This window comes from Rhamphochromis sp. 'chilingali' (assembly GCF_963969265.1).
Source record: "Rhamphochromis sp. 'chilingali' genome assembly, chromosome: 12".
Lineage (NCBI taxonomy): Eukaryota > Metazoa > Chordata > Actinopteri > Cichliformes > Cichlidae > Rhamphochromis > Rhamphochromis sp. 'chilingali'.
This window is the reverse complement of record NC_137939.1, coordinates 31,917,470-31,940,367: the sequence shown is the minus strand read 5'-3', so window position 1 is coordinate 31,940,367 and position 22,898 is coordinate 31,917,470. Positions and strand designations below refer to the sequence as shown.

At 40.0% G+C, this 22,898-nt stretch overlaps 2 protein-coding genes across 3 annotated transcripts in view; both read right to left on the bottom strand.

Moving 5' to 3' along the window:
- The window catches only part of src (v-src avian sarcoma (Schmidt-Ruppin A-2) viral oncogene homolog), a 29,304-nt gene extending 28,235 nt beyond the window's left edge, over positions 1-1,069 (bottom strand). Inside the window, exon 1 of the mRNA XM_080899857.1 lies at positions 661-1,069. The gene's annotated coding sequence lies outside the window, so the exon portion shown is untranslated. The remainder of the gene's footprint in view (positions 1-660) is intronic.
- Positions 1,070-3,298: 2,229 nt separating this feature from the next.
- Positions 3,299-14,843, bottom strand: kcng1 (potassium voltage-gated channel, subfamily G, member 1). Of its 2 annotated transcripts, XM_080898726.1 has the most exons (4): positions 14,707-14,843; positions 13,620-13,753; positions 7,029-7,865; positions 3,299-4,862 (listed from the first exon to the last, which is right to left on the bottom strand). In XM_080898726.1, the coding sequence occupies exons 3-4, from the start codon at positions 7,809-7,811 to the stop codon at positions 4,083-4,085; spliced, it is 1,563 nt and encodes a 520-aa protein (XP_080754852.1). In that variant the 5' UTR covers positions 7,812-7,865; positions 13,620-13,753; positions 14,707-14,843; the 3' UTR covers positions 3,299-4,082. The 2 variants fall into 2 exon arrangements, with proteins under 2 accessions (XP_080754852.1, XP_080754853.1); XM_080898727.1 differs by lacking the exons at positions 13,620-13,753; positions 14,707-14,843 and adding an exon at positions 12,613-12,672.
- Positions 14,844-22,898: the final 8,055 nt, after the last annotated feature.

Here is a 22,898-nt window from a genome sequence, read left to right as displayed (position 1 = left end):
ATATTTAGACCTTTTGAGTCATGTTGAGTGGGAGAGACTAATCCTAAGCATATGACAGTCATGTCTTTAAACTGTGTGGGGGAATTTGAGAGGGAAAATATGTGTCATGACGAGTGAACAAGCAAAATCCTACTATACATACATCCACACATATATGTAATGAATCTAAACTCATTTCAGCTTTCATATAAATAAATCAACTGGAGCAAAAGACAGAAAGTTTCACTTGTGTAAACTCCCATGGCCCTAAAATCAAGGATGTGCAACTAAAAGGTGTGGTGTGATTATTTCCTGAAGCCACGTACAGCAGAGGAGAGACTCCTCACACCCCGTGTAGTTTAGTTATTCAAGAAAAACTGTGATGATAAACTTTCAGACTGGTGTGGATGCAACGTGGTTTAATTTATTACAAGGTGCGAAAACTACCAGCTGCTGGTCACCATTAACAGGAGCACTTGTTTACAAAAATATACGCTGAATAAGATGCTGAGTGTAAATTTAGATTAGAGATGTTTGTTTGTTTGTTTTAATGCCCCAAAGAGTGAAGCTTTGTCTGTACTTATTTGATGCACGGCTGAGCTCCAACTGCTCATTCATTTTTTATTCATCCCTGTCTGTCCGCCTGTCAAGCGACTAAAACAACAAGTTGGCTTTACTCACCGTGAAGCGCAGGCTACCGGAGATTTAACGGCGTCGCTCTTCTGTCGATCAGACCGGAGGATTTGGCATCAAAGCATTAATGAACTGATGATATACACTAAAAAGCTTCACTGATTCCTAAAACTGGGGCTTTGGAGAAGACGGGCAGCTGAAGAGAGAGTCGGTGCCAAAGCGAGTGACACAGAGGCGATGAGGAGGGATCCCATTCAACTGGAGGGAGCGCCCGGTGAAGTCATGACGGGGAAAGCCTTTGAAGCTGTGGAAACATTTTTCACGGTCTAAATGAAGAAAAGCACCGGAACGTCCCTGATTAAAAACTCCGAGCTTTGCGCGTAACAGAAACCCCCGGTTTGCGACAAGGCTGAGCAAAAACACCAAATCATGACCAAAACACTGGGATGTGCTTGAGGCAAGAAAGGGAGGAGACTTCACCGCATCGTGAAAGCTCTGATTGGTGGGAGGGTTTTTGCACTGTGGATTTGCCCGATTGGCGTGAATGGCATGTCATAGAAGCCCCACCTCACCTGAGTAGTGCAGGTTCAAACGCGGTTCGTTGTACAATTACTCGTCCTGCTCTTGGCGGTTGAGACTGTTTAGCCTATGACACATGTTACGTTTTGTGATGTGAGCCAACTTCACACCATTAAATCATAACCTGCACACAAATACTGCTGAATTTTCCATGTAAAGTTTCAAAGGCTGACCTAAAAACATGGAGATATTTTAACTATAATATAAATTTAGATCCTTAAAAATTGTTTGAATTTTTTTTTAATCTGACATCATGAAATAATCCCTAATATCACTGAACTAGAATGCGAGGTAGTCTAATTTTCGATTTTGATTATTCTCTTTGTTAGCGTGAAAATCAAAGATCAGGCTTGCTTGTGATGTTTCTATTTGATGACACAATGCTGCCACCTGCTGGCCATGAAGCAGCATTTCTAAATCGAAGCAGCTGCTGCAGAATTGGAGGCTTCTGTCAACTTTACACATTAAACTCTGAGGAAAGAAGTACTTCAGTTTACCTACAAGTACTAACAATGCCCCTACGATTAAAAAAATAAAACGCATACAAGCAAACATGCTGGCTTGTCCCAGAAGTATCCTGTAATCTTTCTTCTTATACGGAGAGGGAAGGAAACCGTTTATGATTTTCCTCCTTTCCTGCACATGTAGCGAGTTGGCAATTTAAAAACTTGCATGCATGACATGTATGGCTTTTTGCCAGCATTTTAGATGAGTGATGTCGAGGTAAATTTACTTAAACCTATGTTATGCACGTACTAAACACCTTATTAGAACCACTTTAGCGATCGAGTGCATTGAATGCAACCAACCAAACTGTTGTCGAACTGCACCAGATGTATAGGTGTTCCAAATACAGCCCTTGGTTAGTGTGCAGCTACTGCCCTGCCTTTTTTCTCTTCTATTTTGTAATCTGTAGATTTTGTATGAAAAATATTAATAAAGAATGTATCTAGCTGTAAGACGGCTATAATGTAGCAAGAAGTATAATTTGCAGAGAAAGGTATTACTGTATTAAGTAGGTGAAAAGGAAGCGCATAAATATAACAGACAAATACTTAATTAGAATACTTCAGACAGTCCATCACTGCTTTGTGCCTCTTGGCGTTTCATCACTGCATTTATGTCAGTACCCCCATTAGAGCATTTCGCTCTGACATGGCAGACTTGTTCCTAGAGTATTTAAAAGTAGAATGGGAGGGAGAGCCTTCCGTTTTCAGGCCCCTCTTCTGTGGAGCCAGCTTCCCGTTTGGTTTCAGGAGACAGACACTATTTCTACTTTTAACATTAGGCTTAAAACGTTTCTTTTTGCTAAAGCATATAGTTAGGGCTGGATCAGGTGACCCTGAATCCTCCCATAGTTATTCTGCAATAGGTGTAGACAGCTGGGGGATTCCCATGATGCACTGAGTATTTCTTCTTCAGTCACCTTTCTCACACACTATGAGTCAATAGATCTCTCTGCATTGAATTATACTTGTCATTAATCTATGTTTCTCTTACACAGCATGTCTTTATCCTGTCTTCCTTCTCTCACCCCAACCGATCGCAGCAGATGGCCCCGCCCCTCCCTGAGCCTGGTTCTGCCGGAGGTTTCTTCCTGTTAAAAGGGAATTTTTCCTTCCCACTGTCGCCAAAGTGCTTGCTCAGAGGGGGTCATATGATTGTTGGGTTTTTTTTCTGTATGTATTATTGGAGAGTCAATACTAAATAAATAATAAATTTAGCATCACAATATTTTCACTGCAGTCATTGCATATATTTACCCTAATCGTCCACATGCCACCTGCAGTGAAACTGCCTATGGCCCACAGTTTGAAAACCACTGGTGTAAACCATCAGTAACCGAATAGATGAGAATGAAATATAAATTTATAACAATATAACTGATACAGTCTGGAAAGAGAAGCTCACCAAGAGAGTCTGGTTCCCATGGATGATGTCTTTAGGCATCAGTTTAGTAAAACAGTTTCCTTTCCCTGTTTCTAAAGTGAAAAGTTGAAGTTAAAACAAGAGGCATCAATGAATCATCAACAGAAAAAAGGAGAGATTCCACTCAAATCCAATTTAAAGTGAGATATAGTTTATAAACAGCTATGCACAGCAAATGCAGTAATTACAAGCACAATAATGCTGTTTCCAGAACGTGTTCAAAAATTGCATATGAACCCCAAAGTGTAGAAGAAGGACAGTTAGGACATCATAAGTAATGTGTAGATGCTGGCTGTGCCACAGTATTATTAAGGAACCCCAACATAAGTTTCAATGTTTTCAAAGCAGTTAGAAAATAATGAGTTGATCAAGGGTCACATTGTAGTTGGGAAGAAATTTATATCTTTGGGACTTAACAAAAGCAAACAGCATCTTCAGTTAACTGGCACTGTCCCGAGAGCACACAACATCACCAAATCCACTGAAACCAGAGATTAAAAAAAACATCACAATGTTGTTGAATGATGTGAAGCTGTGACTGTGCTCTTCAGGCATGTCTTCTGTTCATAAACACGTTTTAGAATATGACTGTTTTAACACTACAGGTCACCGGTAAGCTCGAGGTTTATGCGTATTTTGTCTTTTTTGTCAGCTGGACTTATGTTTGCTCTTATATGCGCTTAATAAAGAGATCCTTTTTTGCTGTTCTTATTTTCTCTCTCATCTCTTCATCATTTTCTTTAAGTGTACACTGCTACAAATCAAGCTGCATTTTTTGGGAAGAAAAAATAATCTCTGTCTCTTCTGTGTCTCACTTTTTGACGCCCCTTTCAACCAGCCAATCCATCGAATGTCAGCCTCTCTTCCTGTCTTAGTTACACATTCAATCCCATGCGTTACCTCCTTCATCCTTGGTTTCTATTCTAGACCCACTCTCTCATGTCCTCAGTTGTCCTGCAGTCTCAGTCATCCATTTCTCTCATGTCAGACGACCCAATAGGAAAGAGCATGTCGCTCTCTAAGGACAGGTTGCTGCCTAGCCCGGCCATGCGGCTCCGCAGTAGAAAGTGTGTCCTCCTCTGCAGGAGCCTCTGCTGCTCCTGCTTCAGCTCCACGTAGGAGCGTGAGAATGTGTGGAAGATGGAGGTGACGGGAAAGGCCATGAGGAGGATGCCACTTAGGATGCTGCTCAGAGCCACCACCTGACCCGGGATGCTCCTTGGCACCATATCCCCATAGCCCACTGTTGTCATGGTGATGACAGCCCACCAGTAGGTAGCAGGGATGCTTGTGAATTCCTGTGTGGTGGCCATTTCATTCTCAATCAAGTACAGCAGGGGGGAGTATAGTGCGATCGCCACACACAGGAAAAGGAGTAGCAGTCCAAACTCCCGTGTGCAGCGGCGTGCTGTCAGGCCTAGAGTTTGCAGGCCCAGGGAATGGCGAGCTAACCGCATCACGTAGAGGATACGCAGGGCCCTCAGCACACGCAGCACCAAGCCCACTTTGTCCAAGTAGGTGTTGCCTGAGCCCAGCCTCTTCTCTCCTTTGGAAGTGCTGTCCACCACTAGTGTAATGTAGTACGGCAGGATTGCTACCACATCAATCAGGTTCAGGGGCTGTCTGAGGAAGGTCAGCTTGCTGCGATCTTGGATGAAGCGCAGGGTGAACTCCAGGGAGAACCAGGCTACACACACAGTCTCCACAATGAAGATATTATAGCACATCTGGGAACAGGTCCCCTGTTTAGGAAAGAAACAAAATGTGGTCACCAGCATGTAGATGAGGTCGAATCACTAGAGGGAGCCACCTCAGTGTGAAATTCAAACGCTAAACAGTGGTAGGACTCTGCAGCCCTCAGCACGGCAGCCAAGACAATGAAAAAATAAAAATAATTGCTCATTACAGATCAAACCACCAGTTTTGGTTATGGGGGAAAAAGTAATGTCATTAGGCAGTAAATCTTAGGTCAAAGCGTCTAAAACGATACCGCCACACTTCCAGAAGCAGTGTATTTTTCTTCATGATTCAGTGCGTGGTTGAAATATGGTTCAAAGCATTTAAAAGCACATACTGCAATAGCCGCTGAATGCAGTCCATATCAGGGAATAGTATCATTATTATGAAACATACTCCCACAGAGGAGGAAGTGGCCTGACCACCTGAAAACTCCAGATAACCTGAAACACTTGTGTACTTTTAATGCAAGGCTTTGTCGTCTTGTTGAGGAGCTGTTAGAATGAGATCATTGGCACTTTATTTTAAAAACAAATGAATTCAGACTCTCAAGTGAGAATACAGTGCAAGGGTGTCAGATGAATATATCAGTGACTAAATCAGACAACAAGCAGCTTTTCATTTCCTTTTTCAATTTTGTTTTTCTTTTTTTCCCCTCCCCCGTTTTCTTAGGCAGTTATTGGTTTAACAGTGTGACAGAGGTGATGTTTAACTCATCTGCAGCTAATGCAGGGGTGGCCAACTCCAGGCCTCGAGGGCCGGTGTCCTGCAGGTTTTAGATCTCACCCTGGCTCAACACACCTCAATCACTTGATTAGTTCATTACCAGGCCTCTGGAGAACTTCAGGACATGTTGAGGAGGTAATTTAACCATTTGAATCAGCTGTGCTGGATCAAGGACACATCTAAAACCTGCAGGACACCGGCCCTCGAGGCCTGGAGTTCCCTCACTCCTGAGCTAATGTCTCACTGTACAGGAGCGAACGTTTTGCACTCCACCCATTTCCCACAATTACTCTATCTGCACTTGATTATCTGAACAACTTAAAACAGAAAGAAAGAAAAAAACAACACAAACTTTTTTCCCCCACAGTGGAAATCAAAGAGTTTGCAGTCAATCTGCACTTCTATCAAAAGCCTGCTTTTTTAATTTTCACAAAAGCTTTCACAACAAATCAATTAATTAATTCACAACCTGTTTGCACTTTACTCTGCGAGAAGATTACGTGTGTGGCTCAGATATTCAATTTTCCTTTGATTTGACTAAAAAGGCTGGGGTGCTAATTATGTTTGTGATTGAAGTCAGACATAATAATGGAAGCATTTCATGAAAGCAGCCTGAGACGTCTTCAAACATTTATTCTAATCTGGGGGAAAAATTGTGGCTCTCTCAGCAGCCTTCCTTCTCTTACTGGAATGAGGTTTTAAAATGACGTGACATTATTAGCATTTTCTTTAATGGCTGAGGGGTTTTTGTAAAGCACATAACCTCTTTTTTTCCCTTTGGATACATCAGTTTAAAAAGAATGGATAGAAAAAACGACATAAACCTGCTGGGTTCACATATTCATTGTCAGTATGGTGGCATCTCTTTATGTATTGTGGCTGTGCAAAGCAGTTTTAATGACAAATACATTAAAATGAATTAAAAATATATAAATAGAAATGAAATTAAAACAGAGTACAAGTTTTGGTGAACTGTTTTAACTATATTGGTTTCAAAATGAATTCTTATATTTGAAATGTTTGTCAAATTTAGAATGAAATGACTCGATTTGCAAAGTTTGTGATATTCTCATTTTTTCCTTATTAATACAAATACTTCAAAAATGAACTATATTTAGGCACAAGTTACTTTTCTGCTTCTTCTGTCTTCATTTAGATAATTGGTTAATTATTAATTTAACCATAGCTAAGCAGTTCTTTAATTTTAGACACTGGAAATTGAGTCTTCTGGGCAGCTATTTTGAAAAAATTGGATATCATAACAATATTAACCACATTTATCAGCTGTAAGAGCCTCAGAAGCTTTGGGACAAAACCTGTTGTTGTCCCAACTGTACCTCACAGAAACCATACGTTTTGTTTTGCTTTTGTAGCCTTACAACCTCTTCTTTTTTATATCATTTTTAATCTTCATGTGCTGTGTCAAACACCACGTTTCTACTTACCAACTCCTCCTCCTCCCTCATGGCCGGCATGGTGCTGATGGATAAGTTGATGGCAGTGATGGTGACAAACAGCACGGACAAACAGGCAAAGATCTTCCCTGGGAGGCCAGAGTGAGGCCTCTCCACCATGTCCCTCAGCTTAGCCATGCACCGACTGAGTCTAGATTCAGCCGCGCGTCCCCTGTGGCCACTGTCTGAATCCAGCAGATCCTCCAGGAGTTCTTCTTCCTCCTCTGCTCTCTCCATGGCTTCAAACTCCTCCATGCGCTGCAGCAGACGCCTGCGACAGCACCACTCCAGGCTCTCCTCTGGAACCCCCCAGTACAGCAGCTCCTCTCTGAAGGAGAGGGCGCACATCTCCCTGAGGGACCGCAGTTTGCCCGCCCGCAGAAAGGTCAGGATGTTACGGAAGGCACAGGGGCTGCGGTCAAAGAAGAACTCGTTGTGTGTGACATCATAGTCATCACAGATGCGCATAATCTCATCGAAGCTGCTGCAGAGGTGCAGCTGGCCCAGACGTGACAAGGGGAAGTCCTCTAAGGTGGTCCAAGGCAGCTGGTAGCGCAGGCCACCCACGTTGATAATGGCATGGAGTTTACGGGCACTGGACAGGAGTGTGTTATCGTGGATGGTGCTGAGCTCAGGGGCAGGCTGCGCCCTTTTATAGAAGGCTCCCTTGTGAGCCTCCTTCTCTTGTGGGAGGGGAGGGTTGAGGGAGTTATCAGAGGCACAGCTCAGGGCACTGTAGTCATAGTCAGAGCCGTCACCCGCCAGCAGGGTCATCTTTACCGGTCCGCTCACATCCCTGTGCTCAACCTCCCATCAACACACTGTCACCTTCACAGAAACAATAGAGAGTCTGAAGTTAGTGCACCAGTGCAGGTTTGACACAATCGGCCAAACTAATTAAAAAGCAAAGTTTAAAAATCTCTTTAGCAACAGAGTCCTGACCAAGGTACAGTCAGCAGTATTACACAGACTAGTACTACACGCAGAGAAAGAAAAGTCCATTATTATTTGATAAAGAGTAAAATGCAAACAACAGACAAAGTTATGAGGTTCAATTATAAGGAAGCTTGAGACAAAAAAGTCATGGTGTCCAGGTCAGTTAAAATCATCATATCACTGTTAGAAGTACTTCAATTCACCTGCCAACATACTGAGCAGTACACTCTTACTAAATGAATACCATCACAATGCACTTTACTGCAGCAGGAGGCACTCGGACTGTTTGCATTATGATTCAAATGGATACGTGAAATTATAAGAAAAGCAGAGTGATATGTAAACAATCTCTGCCTGCAGAACAGCCCACTCACTGTAGAAATGAAAGCAAGAAAGCTGCGTGAAACATTACCACCAACACACTTTTCAGCTATTGTAAAGCTACAGCGGGGAAACTCCACCGAGCATAATATTAATATGTGTAAACATATTAGTGAAATCCTAGAAGACTGTTTTCATTAACATTACTTCCATTAAATATGTCACACTGACTTGTAATAAAACCTTAATATTCTTCTTTTTAAACGTGTGATGATTAAATAGATTAAAATATGCGCGTTTCCGCACTTGGATGGTGTTTCCTGCTTGTTCGAGCCTCAGGCTGAAGTTTGAGCCGCACTGAAGTCATGAAGCAGTAGCTTTTATTAACTATGCGCCGCAGAGCACTGTGCCTCAGGGTTTACAGGAATCTGCAGCTGTAGGCATTTGTAAATAAAGTCTTTCTGGGTTTTATAAGGCCTTAATTTAAAAATGTCTTTCAACATTTATTTTGTCATAGTGCACTCTAGTTTAGTATCTAGTCCCTTTTAGAACAGCGCCATTGGAAAAAGTTTAGATTTTATTAGCGTTTTCCTACTTTCCTTATTACTACTTTAATGTTACAGCAAATATTTTTCTTTTCTTTTTTTACTAATTTACCTATTTTAACTTGATATTATTGCTTCTGTTTGCTTCCTTATCTAATATACTAAACATGAACCTCAAGGAATATTGTTACAACAACAATAAGTAAAGAAAGTATGATGATGATGACAATGATAATATTTATTGCTGTTGCTCTGCCTTGAGGTAAATGTTTAGTATAGTCAATTGCATAACTTTACAAGAGAATGAACTGAGGTGACATTTACATATTGCTGTAGGTTAATTTGCATACTGTTTATTTCCACTCATTCAAACATAACAATAGTATTCTGGTCGTTGAACGATATTTGCAGATATCTCCTTCCAGTGTCTGGCTCGATCACACACACTGGTCTCGGTGAATCCGCCCTGCTATAAAGCCGCAAGATGCAAATCCCAACGCTGGAGAGGTAAGCTGTATTAGCCAATGAATGGCCACTAGGGGGCAAAGATATCTGGTGGACATAAACAGAAATTCAACCCTGCTTTGCTACATGAGATTGTATTTACTGTATTATACGTTTTAAAATAGAATTTGTCCTCAGTTTAATGGCAAAACTGATACCACTCTGAGGTTTCTGTGTTAATTATGGAGTGACAGAGAGGCACTGTTCAACTTTACTTAATATGAGGAGACAAAGAAGGGGAAACAATGCTTTGACGACAACAGTTTAACTTGTCATATGTTTTGAGTGGAATAAACTAAGCTTTGGGGGACAATATGTGGATTTATGTAACTTTGGAATGAGCCTGACTAACTGTGTCCCCATTTCAAGACTTGATTCCATGTATTTACCCCAAAGTCGTACTGTTACTTCAATTTGAAAAGGAGGGCAAATAACAATGAGGCATTAGTTTCTTTTGACTGAGGTAACAGATCATGATTAAATGTTAAACTCTTAACAGTATACATTTATGTGGGCAACTATTTAACTCCTCACATTTTTGTATAAAGATTTGTCACCCAGTGATGCTGTACTGACTCAGTAATTCACTGATGTAACTGTTATCCTACAGATACTGAAGAGGCTGTTTTCAAACACACTTAATAATCCGTCTGTGCTATTTCTGGCCCTCTCACATTTAGAGCGGGAGGCTTTAAAACGCAGTTAGGTGTCGGTTGAGGTGTGTGTGTACTAACGTGCAATCACACAGTTATGCAGGCTGTTCCGAGTGCCAGCTTATGCACATTTACCAAAGACTCTTCGGCAGAACAAGAGACGAGCACGAGAAGAGGAGCAGCACTATATTGCAATAAGAAAGAGAAGGAACTGGAAAATGTTTACCACTTTATCACCACTTTATCACCAGTGCAGTGACGGCCTTGTGGCCTCTGTCCAAACTAATTTAATCAATTACAGTGATTTAGGGGGAGGCAGGTTAGCCAGTTAGAAATTAAAATGTCAGTGCCTGGATTGCTGCTTGGCCAAATTCTGAGTAAGGATTCTAAAATGGGGATGTGAATGTGTCAACTGAATGGTTATTAGGCACCTGCATTGTCAGCCTGTGTGAGCCACTGATTACAGTCAGCACCATCTTTCACCCCTGAAATCAGAGCAAACCCGCCCGAAGCTTTTCCCTCCAGTGCTCTGCCTTGTTGCATTAACTTCCTGATAATATAGATTTTTGGCTTTATTGGACTCGTCACATGTGGAATGCCCCTGAGGTCAGATCATAACAAAACCCCAGTGCAGTCAGGGAAATCATGCAGGCCATCAGCAGATTCACATTCAATCGCTTCCCACTTTTCTTAAATATAAACGCTGCCTGCAAAATAAACAGTAGTACCATTAAACAAAAGCCAAACACAAGAATGAAAATAAATTTTCAAAAAAGGCAAAATCCCTCCTTTTTGATTCTTCTCACACTCTCCCTCCATGCGGTGGAGGTTATCAATACGCCTACAATGCATCGCCGGTGTGGATGTGCACAAGCCTACACCACTCTCCTACTAGATTAAATCACACTTAACCCCTTGAGGCTGTTTGATTTCTCACTTTGCCTTTAAACCGATTGTGCTTTTCCATCTCCGCAGTCACAGGAGCATTTTTTTAAACTCTTGTTTTGTTTTGTTTTCCTTTCCGTGCAATGTTGCGCCTCTGATGTTTCCTCTGGGGGATAAAGTCTAGAAGGAGAAGGAGAGATGAAACGCTGCAAAGACAGCGAAGGCTGTTCTCCCCACCAGATCGGCTGAGGTCTGGCCTCTTTCTGTGCCAGCGTTATCACAGCTAAGCCACAGGGCATGTTCTCCAGATTGCCTGGTGAGTCACTGGGTTGTGAGTCTCAGTTGCCTGACAGTATTGTGCATGCATTTCCCATGGTTCCCTCCTCAAGAATCTTTGGAGACTTTTAATACCACCAATATTGACTGAGATCATTTTAAAGAGCCCACTAGTGATCATGACCACAAGATCAAAGAGCAATTTAAAAAAATTATAAGCTTTTAAAAATAAGGAAATGTGTTGTAACTGTTGAGATCTGTCTGTTATTTTCTTTTTACCTGCCTGCAGAGGCATGTGTTAAAGAATTTTGTTCAGTATGGGTGGTTCATATTCAAATTTAATAGTAAAAATGAACATCTGAAGAGTGTCTATGTGTTTGTGCCCGCAAAGAGATACAAATAGTTTACTTAGCGATGACTATTTATTGCTGCATATCTCCATATTGCTGGAAGTGCTGTGTAAGACAGATTTTACCAATCTGTCTCTGAATCAAAGATTTGCAATTCAGCTTGACTCATTCTGTGAAATACAGACACATGGTAATTTGATGAGTATCGGATTTTTGTCAGTGTTTCTGATGAAAATCGAAACCTCTAAGCTTTCCAGTGGCAGCTGTTCAAAGTGTAGAGTTCGGTCTTATTTTCTTGCATGTAGCCCCTCAACCATATTTAAAGCAATAACGTGCTGTAAAATAAATGCTCTCTATAGAGATGTTCCAGAAAAGCGCATGTCACCTGACAATGAAGTCATGTCAGTCATGTCCTCTCAGGCTTAATGACCATTTAAACCACACAATGTTCCTTTTGTTCTCCCCAACAACCACTTCTGCTCCTATTCCCTTAACAGCTCACTGTTCTCTAATGGACTATAAGAGGATGGTGTTTCCAGAAATGGACCGCAAGAGCTGCCAAGACCCAACTGTCTCTCTCTCTCTCTCTCTGAAATCTGGTTAAACACTGAAACAGTCAGGCATGCCAGAAGCAATCCTACCCCGAAGACCTTTCCTTACAGTAATTCAAGCAGGAATAGTTGTAAACAAAAGTGTTTCTTTTTTGTTGGATGTGGGTGGTATTAATGCATGCCGAGAACCCTGGAAGAAGCTACAGTATAGCTCCAGGGCAATAAATGTCTCCCCAACTCTGTCTGTGGTCCACCACAGTGCGCTGCTCTCTACTTCTGAGGTACAGAAGTATTCTGTGCAGATAATATGTTTCAGTAATGAGCTATCTCAGCACTAATGGCTACTCTTTTTCATCCTGTTCACTGTTCAATTCAACTGGAGTGAAAAGCAGCAACAGAATGAAATGTATCTGTAAAATAAACCACCTTTCATTTTATAAAAATGTCGTTTTAAAAGCTTAAAAGTCAATTATTGAAATGCAATTCAAGTACTTCTTCATGTCTCGCTTGGAATAAAATGTCGTGTAACAAAGAGCAAATGAGAAGCATCACACCTCTGTCATTTTCTGTCCACAGTTTATTTTCCAATCTGTCCTCTGCCCGTCCTTCCTTTTTAAAGGGCTCTATTCCCCAGACACGATCTGAGCCGGCCCACCGACTCTCTAGGCTTCTACCTCACTGCTCCATATCATGCCTCAGCACTTCCCGTCCTCTGATCCCTGACAAACTGTGACACACAATATTTAGTCAGCACACAAAACACCTCAACATTACACCCATCACTCACATCCGATGTATAACGACAGCATGTGTTTTTCTTTTTCATCTCAGGAATTTTCCTGAGTGGATGATTGCACACTCTCACCATTTGCGAGTGCTCATCTAACTTGATTATATAAAGATTGCATAACATTAAGTTCTCTGCATCGTTTGCGTGCATTAACCGATACTCACTTTTCATCTCTTGCTGCCCTTTTCCTGTCGAGCTGCAATCATCCGACCACCTAATCTTTCAGGGCTGTGTAAATAATGTGTTTTTCACAAGCAGCAGATAAAAGACAGCGAGCATGTGTGCAGGCATCACAACCTCACTGCAGAGAAGACCCGACTGTCTGTCACTTTGGACAGAGTGTTTCAAAAGACCTCTGCACTAGGGCGCAGCGCAAGTCCCTGCAGGCTGAAGTGACAGAAGGTGCTCGCACCAGTTGCTTAAAAGCTCAGCAAGGAAAAAAGAAGAACTCAACTCAACTTAAAATAAGCTGATGAGATGGTATAAATGGACTGTAAACTAACAGTTGTCCTTTAAGTGGGAAATTAGACACTTGATGGTCAGTGCTGAGTGTAGAAAATAAAAGCTTTCTTGTCAAAGGACACCACATCTGTGTGTTGGTTAAGTTAGTTGTATTTTTACATTTTACCACAGCTTGAACTGGTTAAAAACCTAAACGGTCAAATCAGAACATGAAAGAGCCAAGGGTTTTAGAAGATGGACTAAATTCACATCCAAGTCTGTGCAGATAAAAGACTTCAGAAGGAAAGACGAGGACTTTTTCTTACTTACACTTTCAAAGCACATCCATCGCCCAATTTGTATTGAGTCCGAGCCCTGGCTGCAGATTTCTTTGGGTACCCACTGGTGCTCAGGGAAACAGCAGATCAGGAGATGTCTCTCAAGCACCTTAAACATAAAAGCACCTGAGAAGCATACTATAATTACTTTATGGATCTTTTTTGTGGAGTAGAATCAGAGAGCCACTATTAGTTATTAGAATAGGAAAAGTCATTAGTTCATCTCATTAGAGTCACAATTACCTGGTGGAGGGAGAGAGGATGATGGATTACATATCATATATCACTGCTCCAAGGTCTCCAAAGAGGGATTTGCATTGCGGACTCTAATCACATTATGGGCCATTATCTAAAATCATCTTCAGAATGAAACCATGTGCTGTGTTTGAACTGATCTCATATGGGTTCACTGACAGAAACATAAGCTGTGATACGCTGTTTGAGGACTTGAAGTTGTTCCCACGTTCAAAAGTTTCCCTTGCATCAATTTTCAGTTTAAAATTAGATTTTGAAAAGTGTTTTTCATTTCAAAGGACACTGCAAAGATAATGTATATATATATCAAATATATGTCCCTCCTCAGAGAGCATGCCAGACAAAATCTGTCTCTGCATCGAACCCTGTCTCAGTAAATGTTTACACATCATACAGTGTCATGCTGCTGCACCCTTGTTACCATGGCGTACATGCAGCACATCGGGCATGCAAGTCTCGGTCATCTGTTCGAGACAGATAATTCCTCGTTCAATGAAAAGTGGACCTCACAGGAAACCATTAATTAGCTCAGTCTGATTACAACTGACACTGCTGATGCACCCTTCAAGTTACTTTAAAAGAAATACTGACAGCACATCAGTGTGACCTACGAAAACACTAACAGGTAGGCACATGGCGCACACAGTTATAATATCAAGCCTGAGGAAGCAGCTATTTACATACATGATTTGGAATTTAAACACTGAACGCACGAATGAGAAAAACTCCCAAAGTGTCACTTACAACTAAGGAGTATTGTTTGTTTTTTTCTATACAACAAGCATTAAGTTTAAAAACATGTAAACAAAAAAATCCATACTCACTGCGCTCTCAAATCAGTTCCTCTGCAGCTGTTAGTTTGCTGAAGAAGCCTGAAGGCGATGAGAAGAATGTACATGAGGGAAAATGTGAAGTGTATTTTCAGGCACTGCTGCTACCTCCTTCAACTCTGGTCCATCTATGCAAAGGCACTGGGCTTGTGGAGTACGAGAACGCTATTTGATAATCATGAGCAACAGGCTGCCTCCCCTCCTCTCGCCCTCCCTCCCTCGTTCCCTCCTTCCCTTTCCTTTTCCCTCGACTCTCGCTTTCTCTCTCGAATCCTTCTTCCTCCCCTTCCTCGAGCGCTGACATCAGAAGTGGGATGTGCCATTATACCAAAACCTTTTGAGAGAAATCCATGGCAACCACCATCTAGAAAGAGCCGTACTTCCCCTTCACCTTTAAAATGAGAATAATCACTGTCTTTTGATTGTAGACTCACACAAAGGTTTATATTTGTCCAGTGGGTTACTTGGCTGAGGGAGGAGGGGAGGGCCGGTTGTAGGCTGGCTCACACTCACCAGGGTGTCCAATTTTAGACAAGTGGTGGGAAATGTTAACATGAAGTATGATGATGAGGTGGAACGCATGGCTCATACTGAGAATGTTCATTGCAACCGGAGCAAATGTATATATGCAATTTTCCTTTATTTTTTTTTCTTAAATAAATACTTGTTTTGAATTGCCTTTGGATGATAATGCCAAGTTTTAGCAGCATATAACCACCAGAAGTGAAAGCCAAACATCATCAATAAATCTGTAAAAATAATAAACAAAGAGACTGAGGAAATGAAATCCAAAAGAGTAAACAACATAAAATCAATCCATTCTGATTTATTTAGTTCTGCTATATGGTACCTCCACTGAGAATGATCACAAAACCTATTATCCCTTATTTATCTACTTAAATGGAAACTGCAGAAGTAAAGATATATCCACATGTGACAAGTCAATCTCAGCATATTATTCCCCCTTCGGTTCTGTTATGACCCCATAATGGTGAAAAAAAAAATAAATGTGCACATTTTTTTGTATGTAAGAGTCCAATTTTGTTCCTCAGTCAGCGGTGTGTGACTGCAGTGTGTAAAAAGTACTATTATTTTATGGTTGTGCTCAGTATGTTTTATTCAAAAAGACATATTGGAAGGAAAAGCGTCAGGTGTAATTCCTGTGAGCTATTGTGTCTCAGAATAGAGTTGTTAGAGCTGCTGTTAGATGGGTGACTGAAGGCAACTAAAGATTGTGATACAGTCCTGGAATGGAAATAACACACTCACAACATTTCCTAGAAAGAAAAAGAGCCAGAAATCCCTGTGGCCAAAAAAATCATAATATCCTCATAATAACCTCGCCTTCTACAATGCCAATCTCATACTGAGGGGCATAAGAGATATGTCTCCTCTCAAAACAAACAAACAAGGTTAAATGATTATCATCTCTGTGCGCTGTTGCAATCCAGACTGCACGTCAGTTTACACAGAACCAATCCACCGCAGCAAACCAGAGTATTGTGTGTTATGTGGAGATGTTATATTGGTTTCACTGGTAAAAATAAATAATTGAAATGGGTATATATTTGTTTTTAGTTAAGTTGCCTAATAATTATGCACAGTAATAGTCACCTGCACACACAGATATCCCCCTAAAATAGCTAAAACTAAAAACAAACTAAAAACTACTTCCAAAAACATTCAGCTTTGATATTAATGAGTTTTTTGGGTTCATTGAGAACATGGTTGTTGTTCAATAATAAAATTATTCCTCAAAAATACAACTTGCCTAATAATTCTGCACTCCCTGTATGAAGAATGTCAGGTTTATTGATTAAGCAAATTCCAAACAAGATGCACGGTCTAAATGTGTTTGCAAAAAAAGGCAGATCATACATGACAGGAGCAAGGGTGTTACCCACACTAAAAAAAGGTCAACTAAAAACACAAAACGGAGAAGGTAGTACAGCTAAAAGGAATCAAAGAAGAAGGAATAAAAAGGAATAATGACACTAGATTTTAAAATAAGCAGACCGCAATGAATGAATGTGATTTAAAATTGACTCTCAGTATAGTGAGGAGACATTTGTTTGACTGAGTGTTTATTCAGTGACATTGTCAACAATGGAGGAAACTAAGCCAGTCATATAAAAATCCATTACAAGTATGTCGAGCAGTGCTGGAAGAACATTTTATAGTTTCACTGGGGGATTTTTAACACCTGCTTTTGTAAATCCAGGAAAGCAGCATTACAGCAATCTTTACTGGTAATAAATGTTTGAACCCCTTTTCAGACTTTAGTCTGCTTTTAGTTATCTAAATCTCGCAGATATCAACATCTATCATTCACTCGTATGTTTTGTGGCTTTACATAGTTTACAAGTTTACAAGTATGCAAGAGTTTACAAAGGAGTGAATCTGGTGCCTTAAGCCTTGAGACCTACCTAAAGAGTCTCTGATTCATCCTCATTTACCTGTATTTTTTCCATCACTAGTCATACACAGCTATTTTATTTTATTTTATAAAACTTAGCGAATGAATTCTATAAAACTGACCCAAGTCAAAGCATAGAGAAAATCATCCAGCGTAGAAAAAGCTGTGTTTCTTCAAAAATGAACATTTATTCTGTTGGATCTATTTGGCACAGATGCTTACGTCATTAACAGACTAACACGGTCACCTTTAGGGCTATGCTGCTAAAAATATGTGTGTGTTGCAGTCTTTGTCTGCAGAGCATTTTTATTTTCCCATTAAAGACAGCCTGTTGTTTTTTATGACTAAGTCTTAATATATGCAGATATTGGCTTGACACTTGAGTGGGCCAGTTTATGGGTGCTAGGAGAGCTCCAGCTATGCTGCAGCGCTCAAACAAGGGGCCTAAATAGATTCTGAAATCACAGTAGCAACAAATCCACCTTTGTTGGATTTGCAATTATTAATTATTAATCAAAGTATATTAGGATTGAGACACACTGTGCTTTCTCATACATATGAGCAGCAGGCACCGGGTGACTTAGTATGGAACATCATCCAAATATGATACAATAAGAGCTAAATAAAACAAGAATTGGATGCTTAAACTGGATGTTTAGTGAAGTGTTTTCATCAAGCCAGCACTGGCAGTGATTGTGTCTACAGGTGTTCACTTGCTGATTGCTGATTGCTAATTGCTGATACACTTTTAACCTTTTTGTTGAGAATTTATGTACTCTCTGAAATTACACCTCTTCATCACTTCTCTCAATGATTATTATTTTCACCTTGGTTTACTGATTTAAGGGTTGAATTTCCACCCTTCATTGAAGACACTCTGAACCCCTAAAAGTACCTAAAAATAAAATGCAGACCTCAAAGGCAACTTTATCTCCAAATTTTTACAGATAATGAATAGTGACTTCCTGATAGTATCATAGGATCATTAGATACCACACATGATAAAATATAAAAGGGACCTTTTAGGCTGGGTACATGTGAGGAAATTAATCACTTTCTTGCACAGTATTAAAGCTACACCCAAATGGCATGCTGTGTCTCAAATTTTGTACTTCCAAACTTGCATGTGCTATTTTAAGTGTATGCGCATGTTAAAACTGACAAGTACAGTATCAGGCATTATCACTTCACATCTTGTCACAATTTTATGCATGTTTAATTTATCTTCAAAGGTTTTAATCAGTGCAGCGTCTCACTTTCATTTTTAGAGAAAATTGTTGTAGGCAGACGCACATCTGCTAATTAAAGCTGAGTAGAAAAAGAGATATTAGAAGTTCACTCAACAAAACTGAAGCGGAAAATTATTCTACAGTCTGTTCCTCACAGCGAGCCATGTTATTTGTTCCAAAACACATTAATGGCACCAGCATGATTGAGAATCCCATTTCAGTCAGTTTGTCTATCTATCATCATGCTTTGCATATTTACCTTCATTCATTTCCTGATGTTGGTGATGTATGTGAGACTTCTGCAGTTTTATGTTTATACATCTACTGGAACTGAAGTTCAGGTAGCATCTTCCCTTTCTATCTTAGACATCCGACATTGCACTTCTAATTAGGATAAGTCTTCGGCAAAAGTGGTTGATGTGAAAAGCACTCCAAAGTTCTGATTACTCTGCAAAGTGAAATAAACTCAGCGCTTTCTGTCAAGTCAGGAAGTTTTTCTTACTCACAGCTATGAAATGATGCTTTGTGAATAATGTCTTTAAAGTGTGGCCGCAGTGGTCTTAAGCAGCAGGGTAAAGCTGGGGCACCACACTCATTATTTCCCTCAAGGCTAATTGACCTCAAGGACACGATCACTCAGACTGCCCGGCACATAAGAATTGACTCGTACCCACAATAACTGTGAAGATGGAGCCACTACGTTTCAAGAGTTAAATATCGATTTTATAAAAGCTTGTGGTTCTAAAGAATAAAGCCTGCTGGTAATTATTTAAATGTGTCCAAGCGCCTCTGCATTTATCCACGGGCATTTTAACATTGAACTGCTACAGGGTACTAAAAGCCTTTCGGCCACTGTTTGGCTCGACAGTTTCAACTATGAAGGGAAAAAGAGGAAAAGATACTCTGTGGGAGGCATTCTTTGAACATGAAAGATCTTTATTTCCATTCAAACAAAACAAACAAGCCGTCTTACTCGCACAACTGCATTGTTTCAACAGCCGCTCTTTCCCTTTTCATTGCCAACAGAGTACCCAAAATGGCTTTGCTTTTTTTAAACAGTCCTTTCAAATAGTTGATGCTGGTCATGTAGCGGTCCTGGTGACACTAATTTAAAAAATCCTCTGCAGTTTGAGTTCGACAAAGGCCTTGAAGCTAATGAGAATCACACTCATTATCTCTGGTTATTACCAGTTTTGACTAAATTGCAACATACTCGAGGTATTACTGTTTGGGCTTCTCATAATAATGCTCTGTATGATCTATCCAGCCTTGCATAATTTAAGATACTGAATGCGAGTAGGTGAGATAAATGAGAGCGGTCGTCTAATTTTCTCATTAGTTGACCTGTTGTGGCGGGATAAGAACGTTTCTCTGGAAGAATTAGCCTGAAGGTTTATGAAGCCAGTGCAACAAGGTGAGATACAATCTGCCGCAGTGGTTACATTATTGAAAGAAATATTCAGATCATTTAACAACATTTGCCAACAAAAGAAAGCTAAAAAAAAATCCATGTCTTCTAGGAAGAATTTTAAGGTAAAAATGTGTCACATTAGGACTAAAATATTGTTCTTCAAGACTAAATATAAATAATATACACTATATGGATAAATATACACACGATAAATCTGTTGGGCTGTAGAGTTATTACAGTTTTTTGAGGTCTCAAGAATTATTGAAATTAATCTTATAAATCTTAGAAGTTTAGTGAGTGTTAACCGTTTCAACAGTATATCTTTGGTGAAACCACAACAACTGCAACCTGATTACTGCAAGCCAAAATGGCTGGGATCCACTGACTAAATCTTTAGTTTTACAAACGTATGTTTGATTCAATGAAATCACAAGTCACAGTGTATTTCTACTACTTGACGTAACATATTTTATGTAATAAATATTCTCTGTTGATAATTGCATGGACAGTAGCTTATAAACAGATGGATAATTTTCAGGATTTGACAAAAAGCAGTCCAAAATGTGATTTCGCCACCAAAGAATCGCAGCTGTGTCTGTTTGACTGAGATCACTCATAAGTCTTTGCAACTTGGCTGCGCAAGTGTCAATATTGTAACTTCTTTGAGTGTGAGAAAATGGTAAAGATGACCTCAGTATGTGCTGAAACAAAAGAAGAGAGAGGAAAATTAATATACAATAGACCAGGGCCAGCTGTCACAGGGTGGACGAGTATGAACACAATTTATGACAGTGTGTAAATGTGTGGGAGGTCTCTGTGACCCCAGCCTACTTTCCACAGCTAATGGGTCACACAGTTTTTTCAAACAATGCACTGTTAATGGTTTTTACATGTAAAAAACATGCAGTCTTCCACTAATGGCTGCACATTGTAAGCACCTTTGGTTACACAAGACGCTACTGATCAATATGGGAATTGAACTGCCTATTAATTAGTATTTATTTAAGCTAACTTGCAAGCAATTATTATAACTTCTGTTAAAACACTGACTCCACCTGGGTTTAAATCTACCATCTGGGCCTGTGTAGTACTTCAGACTCCTCTCTCAGCCCAAAGACATGCAGTTAGCGGGGTTAAGTTAATTGATGACTCTAAATTGCCCATAGAAGTGCGAATGGTTGTCTGTTTCTCTGTGTTAGCCCTGCTGACGGCTGCTTTGGTACATGTGGTTTGTGGAAGGTGAGTCATCCATCTTCACAAACAGACCTTTTAAAACAAGGCAACAGATAAGCTAAATATAACAGAGAGAAAGGAATTGAAAAAGAAACAATATACACATAACGTAAGATATAAAAGCTAAAATGACCACACAGTAAGCCATATAATTTTTCAGATAACTGCATTAAAACACACCATCTTTCTGCACGGGTTTGCTCGAGTCCATAACATATAAAATCATCAACCTGGATGCTCTAAAAACTGCATGTTTCAAAATAACCCAAGGATTTATTTCAAACCCTTTTTTGGCAGATGTAATGGTCCATCTGTTGAGTAAAATAGTTTGGATAGTTTCTAAAATTTGAGCTCAGCTTGAACAGCTTCCTCTCAAAGTAATGCTCTATTAAGCAGGATAACAAAGACTCTGGTGAGCACACAGTGGGCTTAAAAGGCTTAAAAGCAGCCAGAGCACACCGAGGTTGGTGGTAAAAATATGATCATTTATCAGATTCAAGTGCATGGTTTTAAATTATCTTGAGCAGCGGAAAAGTATTATCAACCTATTGGATATGTTAAAACAACCTCTGACAACCTCTCGCCCGACTCACACCTGACTATAAACACCTCTCCAGATTCTGCAGTTAAGGATCGCAGCGTTAATTTACGTATGTGATTGAAAATATCTCTAGTAGACTGACAGTTATGTAATTTTACACTTTGCATCGTATCAGATATCGTTATTCCAACACCCGTATTCAACATTATAAACACCTTGACAGATGGACCCCTGCCTCCAGTTTTATTGCTTTTTTAATAGAAAGATTAGATTGGAAGCGAAGAAACCACAAGAACATCTCCGACTGAAACAAAAGTGAGATTAATTGCTTTCCAAAGTGAACACAATACTTTTCAAAGTTTTAAATGATCTCAACCACAGAGTAAAGATAAGCTCAGCTCTTGGAACCACATTATACGAGGACCACTTTTTATTAAACATCATTAATCATTTACTAACTAGTCATTGTGGAAGCACACATTACAGAGAGTAGAAAAGAAATAAACAAATAAATATGGTCTTAAATCGATGTGATGGCATGCTGGTGTAAGGATCATGATTAGAAACTAATGCACTTCAGTTGGAAGCATGTCTCATGACAACACTATGGCAGTTATCGCAACTCTCTCTCAATTAGAGTGTAGAGCACACGAGGAAAGGACTAAGCACATCCCACAGCACTGCAGGCTTTCAGCACAACTACAGAGAGGTTTACGATGACCTGACCCAGCCCTGACTATTAGCTTTATCATTTTTAATTTTTTGCAGGAACTGACGGCGGCTCCCGGGCCTGACTGATCCCCATGTACCAAATAGAAGTGAAGAAGTTAAAGAATTGAAAGGGGAGGGAGCTTTTTAACACATTACCCCCACATGAGCATAATTACTCTAATGAAAAAACATTTATGCGCAACAATTTTCTCTCATTTTATACATGAATTCTAGTATATATATTTTTTTCTTATTTCTCAGTGACAGTACTGAACATTTTTGTGCCTGGCTTCATAGCATAACAAAGCAGGGAGCTTCACAAAATAAAGTAGTGAACCAGCTCATATAGTTTCCCAAGCAGCAAGCTCGTCATTTCCTTTCTCAAACGACACAGGCCATTAACCAGGACCTGAAACAGAGGAAACAAAAGCCTCTTATTATGCAACTAAGTGTAAGGAGTGCACAATTCTCATGGAAAATCCAATATGTGTACATGGCTCTTAGAAATCATAGGAACATAACCTTGTATCACTTTGCATTGAGTATATAATAACACACTGATGCACAGGGTTTAAAAGCTGAAGAAGCACATTTTATTAGACACTGACCATTAGACAGGATATCTGTAAATGGATTTTTTGCAAA